Source organism: Dipteris shenzhenensis, chromosome 2, assembly GCF_047967505.1.
Source record: "Dipteris shenzhenensis isolate YYH24624 ecotype China chromosome 2, Dip_SZ_1.0, whole genome shotgun sequence".
NCBI classification, from domain to species: Eukaryota; Viridiplantae; Streptophyta; class Polypodiopsida; order Gleicheniales; family Dipteridaceae; genus Dipteris; species Dipteris shenzhenensis.
Genome location: NC_141597.1, coordinates 33,140,778 through 33,148,129, shown reverse-complemented (window position 1 = coordinate 33,148,129; position 7,352 = coordinate 33,140,778). Strand labels below are relative to the sequence as shown.

The following is a 7,352-nucleotide window of genomic DNA, read 5'->3' as shown; positions in this document are numbered from 1 at the left end:
ACTTTTTGCAATTTGCATCTAAACACAACATGATGTTTTTCAGCCTTGATCTTCTACTTTAAATTTTGTATTAATGCATGAGTGTGATTTGCATCTATTTTCATGTTCTAACTTATATAGTAATGTTAATAAGCATCATCGTCCGCAAGTTGAACTCACCTTGTTTGTAAGTTGGTGGTGCAACTTGGGGCTCACATGCTACCTCCAACATCTAGAGTCAAACTTCTATAATTTGCTAATAAATCGAACACACTCAAGTCTATTCCAAATTCTCTAGCCCACTCACAATGCAATTTATTTATTTATCGGTTGCCATCACTCGTATAATAACAATAAATGTATAATTTTAATGGAGGAAGGTTTTTAAAAACAAAGGCTAATACCTCACATACATGAAAATTTCTCATATACATCACAAACACGAGTACTCATACCTATCTTCTAGTCATGGCGTACCCATGTTATACTTGCAAACCCAAAAAAGCTGTATTTGAGCCTTCAAACCCAAAACAACACATGTTTTACAATTTCACAATTCCGTCAAATAATCTAATTACATAATACTTAGAAGCAAGTTCTAACACTGTCATAGATTGATATTTTATCTAGTTGTAGGCACATTAAATGAATCCAAAATTCTCACTACTAATTTAGTCAGTATGATTGTTCAAGAGTTCCAACTACTGTTGTGCTTGATTTCAATTTTTATATGAATAGACTTTATACGTAAAGGTATCGTTGTACAAGTTTTGAATTTACATGACCAACACATCCCAAGGTTATCAGCATTTCCTATGTACGGTATAGCCTCTTTCAAATAAGCATTGTGAAATAAGGGATGTGAAATAAGATATGCACGAGTACAAAACATCCAAATAATGTCCTACACTTTGGATTAGAACACTGTTACAAGTGGTCACAGTGATACTGTATTGTTTCACCAGTTGCTTACATGTGGTACAAGTGTGAAATATAACCATCACCATATTTAACAGCACAGTGTACTTGGAATTGCATATGCATGCTCAACAAGTTCACTCAATCAAGGAATGGCATTCAGACAATTCATTTACCTAGATGAATCCAGGAACATTCCCAAACTCATCCTCTAAAAACACAACATAGTGCAGTTTCAATCTCATGATAGTCACTCACAAGGTTGAAAACCATAAACTCCATCATGCATAGCAGGGACTAGCTACTATGACATCCCCACTGACGTCATCAGCGCCCAACAGTGGGTGTACACCATAGTATAAAAATATGCTCTCACACATACAAATCCACACACCCACACATACTTGAGCATCCATTTATACAAAGTCTTCGTACTGAGTTTCTGTCGGCACTCCGGAGGTGAAGGGCAGACTCAGCCATGATGAAGGCTAGCACTAAAGGAGAAGGCTAATGAAAAGGTAGTCCAAAATTCATAACAAGTGCTAGCATTCAGACAATTCATAACAGTGCTTCATATAGATTCAAAAGCACAGTTGTGGTCAATACGCTACAAGATTCCCACGGTCACGCACCGTCAAAACTGCTTATCATTCATATGTTGCAGACGTTGCTGGCAGGATTACCCCACACTTCATTGATAAAATTTTAAAGCGATACATAAAACACTGGTGCAATCGAAATCCAGCCTTCATCTACCTGCCCATCTATCCACAACTTCCTTCTCCATTGCTGCACATCCCCTGCAGTGATCCTCCAAGCTGGGATTGGGCAAGAGCATTGCAAGAATCACTCTTTCTCTACAATATCATCTGACCTAGTCACTTCCCCCGGTTTAGCATCTGTATCATTCTCATCCTTATTGCTTAGAGGGAGTTGGGTTTGACCTACATTTAATGCCAGCTGAATGGAGTAGAGAGTCAAGCCAAGGAAGTTGGCAGCAAAAACAAAAGTTGCCAGGTAGCACAATCCATTGATAATCGTCCTGCACAAAATAAAGAAGAGATACCTAGTGAGCTAAATGTAAGCCTTACATATTTGTCGATTATACAACTCCACAAGGCACAAGTACTATATATCTGAATGAATCTAGCAACGTGCTCAAACCTATCCTCTAAACAGACAACGAATAGTGCAGTTCCAATCTCATAATGATCACTCACAAGTTTGAGCACACCATAAACTCCATCATTTATAGCAGGGCTCCCACATACATATCCACACAGCCACACACAATTGGGCATTCATTTGTACAAAAGTATTCATACTGAGTTCCTGTCAGCACTCCAGATATGAAGGGCAGACTCAGGTGTGACAAAGGCTAGCAATATAGGACAAAGCTAATCAAAAAGTAGTCCACAACCTCTTCATTCAAGCTACAACTGCTCGCAAAAGCTATAGAATCTTAAGTATGACCAGATGCTTACCAGCACTGAAGACAATATGCATGTCTCATCTAAGTTTGTACATTGTAATGAGTTCAAATATGAAATCACAGACAAAAAAACATACCGGATTGTAATCGTTAATTGCCGAATCTGCAGCACCACAGGAACACATGGTTATTAATGTCAACTGGACATAATCATGATAAAGCAGGATCAAGAAAAAATTTCCATCAAAATCATACTGTACACGATTACAGAGGGAGCTTAAGAACAGACGATAAAACTGAACATTTGCAACTTGGCATGGTCTACATCGTAGGGTTCAAATTAAGCTAGTGGTACGGACACCTTGTTGCAACGCTCTGACCAGTTTGTTAATAGAACAAATAGTTAAGGCCTGCAAGCCAGGTTATTAGCCGAAGAGAGTTAGGTAGTTATGCACCTCTGCTATTAATGGGGTTCAAAAAAAACTGTAGCAGATCAAAACCTCATGCAACTACACCCAAAGGCGCTAGCAAGCAGCGCCTTCCCCCGATTGTCAAATTCATTGAAACAATCATCAAAACCGCTGCCGTCAAGAGGGCTATGAGCACACATGTGGCATCCATGCCAACACCAAACCAGAGAAAAAGAGGTGGGAGAGAAGATGCAGCCTCATAGAAACTGCAATACTTAACATTACCCTAAACATGGGGATGCATTTTTTAACAACTTGAAACCTTCCTGAATGCTTTGAAACATTTGATGCATCCAACTCCAAACATTGCCTCTCTTTCCTAAATCACAATTTACATGGGCCAACACTTCCACAGTACGGCCTTTCTCAAGGCTTGCCTGGCGTGTCGGAACTCCCCCTCGTCCTCAATGCAGGGTCTCCATTTGGGGAGCTTGACCTGAGTCGGCTCTGCAATCGAGGCCTTGAGAGGAGTTCTTCGTCCACGAGACCCACACAAAGCATGAGTCACCTGAACACACGGCAGACACAGTTGAAGAGGCAGCTGTGCTCTACTGAGCTCAACTCAAAATGATGTGACAATAGCTTGAGTCTACCAACTTGCACAAGGGTACAAAGTTGTGTGGTTGCACCATTACGACTAACAAGTTTATGGGTCTTGCACTGGATGCTCTGTGCATTGCAGTTATTAGCTCATCTCTTTCTTTCATTGTTATATGATAGCCTCCCTACCACCCGCGGCTTTATGCTGTGACATGCATAGCCACACACACGGCCATTAAATAAGGCCACTACAGCTTCGTGACATGTGACAGCTGTCATGTCACATTATCTTGCCGCATCAGTAAGACACATGGCAACGCCACATTATCACTACCATGTAAGCAGTCCATCTCAGCTGCCACCTCAGCACACACTGCCACCTAAGCACAATTGTAAGCAGCACATGCACACACAATGTTACATCATCATTTTGAGCACACTCAAAGTTTGACAAACGTTCCCATTACCATAACTATTGATCCAAAAAGAATTTTTAGATGCTGTAAAACGAAAACGTACACGGCATCTCACCCTCTACGCAACGTGAGCTTTGACCTTCTCACGCTGCAGTTTTATTTAGATTCATTATCTGATCCACATCTTGATTGATTGAAGCCAAGTAAGCCCCTGCACGAAAATCCCGATTGGTTTCTAAATTCTAATGGCATCAGTCCCATACAGATCTTACATCAATTTCAGGCTCATACATCTGACACCTGAGTACCTTTGAAAAGTGGACAGTATCCGAGTTAACCGCAGCCAATGAATCACTTGACACAGTGTTCTGTTTGCCAAGATAGTTGCAATCCTTTGACCTCACATGCTATCATTGTAAAGCCATCCTTTGGGCATTTTTGACATAGTTCTTTGCACATCACACATCAGCCTTCTAAAGCTTCTTTGGCTATTTCTGCAGTACTTTTGTCATAATGTTATTGTAGGTTTGATCTTCTATATCAGATTGTTCCATTGTGGCAAAGTCACATTATGGCATCATCTTCTTCAATCAGAATAGCAAATTGGTGTTAGAGATTAAGGCAGAGAGTGGTTGCGTCTTCATCGACTTGCCTCTTCAGATCATTTGTACACCATGAGCTGTCGAGAGGGTGTTAGAGATTAAGGCAACTCACGTGTAGAGAGAGAGAACTTCTTTGTGAGTGTGCCCACCAAGAGTGAGGAGTAGGCGCACATTCCAGGAGGGCCAATTACCTGGGTGCTTTGGCCAGGGTAAAGAGCAGAATTCAAACTGGTTGCTGGCATGTTTTAGGCTGGCTGGTGGAAGCTAATGTAACCCATGGACAGGGCTGAGTTGGGCCAGTTTGGGCTCTAGACCAGGTCGGATTACTGACCTGATTGGTGGGGTCAAGCTGACATAATCTGACCTCGCTTGGGTTGGGTCAGGCCGACCTGCTGGTCGGTCAATTTGGCCACCCCTTGCTGGCAGACCAAGCAGGCTGGGCTATAAATATGCCCCCCCTTCCACACTCATTAGCGTCCCACATTGGACGTAAGTTGGTTCCACTTTCCTCAGATATACCCCTCAGGCTGAGATTGTACCCCTGGATTTATGCAGTTGCCATTGCCTATTTTTCTGTGTCTCTTTCTCTCGCTTTCTCATATGCTTCCGCACCTGCACAACTCTCACCATTGGATGACAATAATTATGCAGATTGAAAGCCCAACCTTGTCAATATTTTCCAATTGAAGAAATTGTGGAAATATTGCCATCGACTCAGAGAAAAGACGCAAACCTCCTACAACAAGCTCTACAACACGCTCAACAACTGACGAGGCCAAAGAGCTCAGTGGCCAACAAGCACACTGGGATCGCTGCTTGACCCTTTAAGACCAAATCAATCTTCGGCAATAGCCCAACATTCATGTGGCACCATCCAAAAAGATTTGGACGACTAGCTCATATTTTATAAAATATGAGTGGTGGGCTGTCATGGAAAGCGATATGTCTGTGACACGAATCAATCTAAGATTGCCTGTGTCAGATATCGGGAATCATAAGAGGGCATGAAGCCCAAAAACTAACGGAAATTAGCATGCATTTAGATTGAGCATTCGGTACGTCGAGAAAACATGGAGAAAACACTCCTGATAGCTATGCACATACCGTGTAGACGGATGAGACAGGTTTTCCTGCAAAACCCGCTTCCACGGTGGTAGTGAACTTATACAGAACCAATGCTATACCGCCAGAAATAAGTGCGCCCAGCAATGTTTGAGATATTGACGGAGGAGGCTTCTCCACCTCTGGAACCTTCTTCAGGCTTGAGAGTAGTGCTTCCTTCGCTTGGTCCTTGACGGTTTTAACACCCGAAGAGCGAAATCTCTGCACAAAGTACCTGAAACAGAGTGTGAATCGGCCTTTGCGATATTTACAAATATTCACAATCGCTTCCAAACAAACCATCAAGCGCAAAATTACCACTTCCTTGACACGCTTCGCACGCCTCCTCAAAGAGCGATAGAGGAAGAATCCAATAGCTCCAGTGAGCACGACGCTAGCCGCTGTTTGAAGAGGGGAAACTTGTGGGATGGCGAAAGGGTCGAGCTCTGGGGGAAGCTCGATGGGACCGGAGTCATCTTGATTCTGGGGAGGAGGGAGGGGGGAGGAATCGTCAGAAAGCTCAAAACTGTAGGTGAAGCGAGCTCTGGGAGGGATGAAAGGAGATGGGCGATGAGGAGGAAGGGGAGAAGAGAGGAAAGGGGAAGGTGGGTGAGGAGTAAAGAGAGAAAGGAGAGATGGGTTGGGGGAAGGAGGATGGATGATGATGGGCAGGAGGCCAACTGATGAGAAACAGAGCGATGATGCCATTGCAAATGCTCTCACTCACTCTCTCTCTCTCTCTCTCTCTCTATGCCATTGCAAATGCGCTCTCTCTCTCTCTCTCTCTCTCTCTCTCTCTCTCCCTCTCGGCCGGCCACTCAATTGACTTCCTACATTCATCTCCAATTCATCACCCATGGGGTGGGGACAATGTTGAGCTCCTTCCTAGAGGGGCATCCTCTCTCAAACCCCATATACATACATATCTGGAGCCCTTCCTCACCACCGCAACTCTTCACCACGAGCGTTTCGCACCTGCCCACCAACGGATATAGCCCCCCTACTCCGTCACACATTTCACAAGAGGTACACAAGATTTCTATATATTTATGAATGTGCACCATTTGTCTCACCAAGCATAGCTTCTCTGTTGGTAGTGGGGTTTGAATCCCACCTTCGAACTGCTGATTGGCTGATTTCCTTCAAACACCTTCCTGGGCAGAAAACTCAGGCCACTCAAGATTTTGCTATCGCCCAGGTGTGACTAGGACGCCACCTACTTTTTTGTTGCACGTCTACCCACCTACATGTGAAAGCCTCAACCATCCAACGGGATTTTCGATTGGTGGGAGGAGAATGTCTTTACGTGTGTTCAAATGGGTGTGAAACCCGTCGCATTCCCCCACGTGGAGGATCTAAGGCAAAGACCCCAAACTATTGCTCCTAATGCCATCACCACAATGCCATGTCATCACTACATAGCATCTAGAAACTTGCTAGTTGTGTCACAACATTGCACATGCCACAAAGAACTAGCCAATTATGTCCTCATCACCTTTTAATGGATGGGCCAATTTCCCTTCAGATGGTGGGGATTCATCCTCCACCAACCTTAACCTTTATAGTGGTGGAAGGCCACGATAGATCGGACAGATGGACAGCTGGGCCTAATAGCAAGATTTTGGCTAAAGTTTCATCATAAGAACCACTTTAAAAATGCTTATTTTTTTAAATAAATTGTAATGAAAATGAGATCCCTACAAACAAACCTTCAGATGGGCTAATCGTTAGAACTCTGAGCTAAGATAGAGCATGTTGGAAGTTTGATACTTGCCTGATGTGAATGGTTGAGATCAAATAGTCAAAATTTTAAAAGTCCCACCCACCCCCCCCTCCCAGCGCTCCCTCCCCCTTTATGGACTTTGCCATCATGACAAGCTGTTGATCATGATAA

General features: G+C 43.3%; 1 protein-coding gene across 1 annotated transcript; it reads right to left on the bottom strand.

The window, feature by feature from the left end:
- Positions 1-886: 886 nt before the first annotated feature.
- On the bottom strand, positions 887-6,181 carry LOC147904646 (uncharacterized). Its single transcript, XM_087387808.1, has 5 exons — positions 5,777-6,181; positions 5,462-5,680; positions 2,467-2,492; positions 1,463-1,939; positions 887-1,073 (listed from the first exon to the last, which is right to left on the bottom strand). The coding sequence occupies exons 1-4, from the start codon at positions 6,164-6,166 to the stop codon at positions 1,744-1,746; spliced, it is 831 nt and encodes a 276-aa protein (XP_087243934.1). The 5' UTR covers positions 6,167-6,181; the 3' UTR covers positions 887-1,073; positions 1,463-1,743.
- Positions 6,182-7,352: the final 1,171 nt, after the last annotated feature.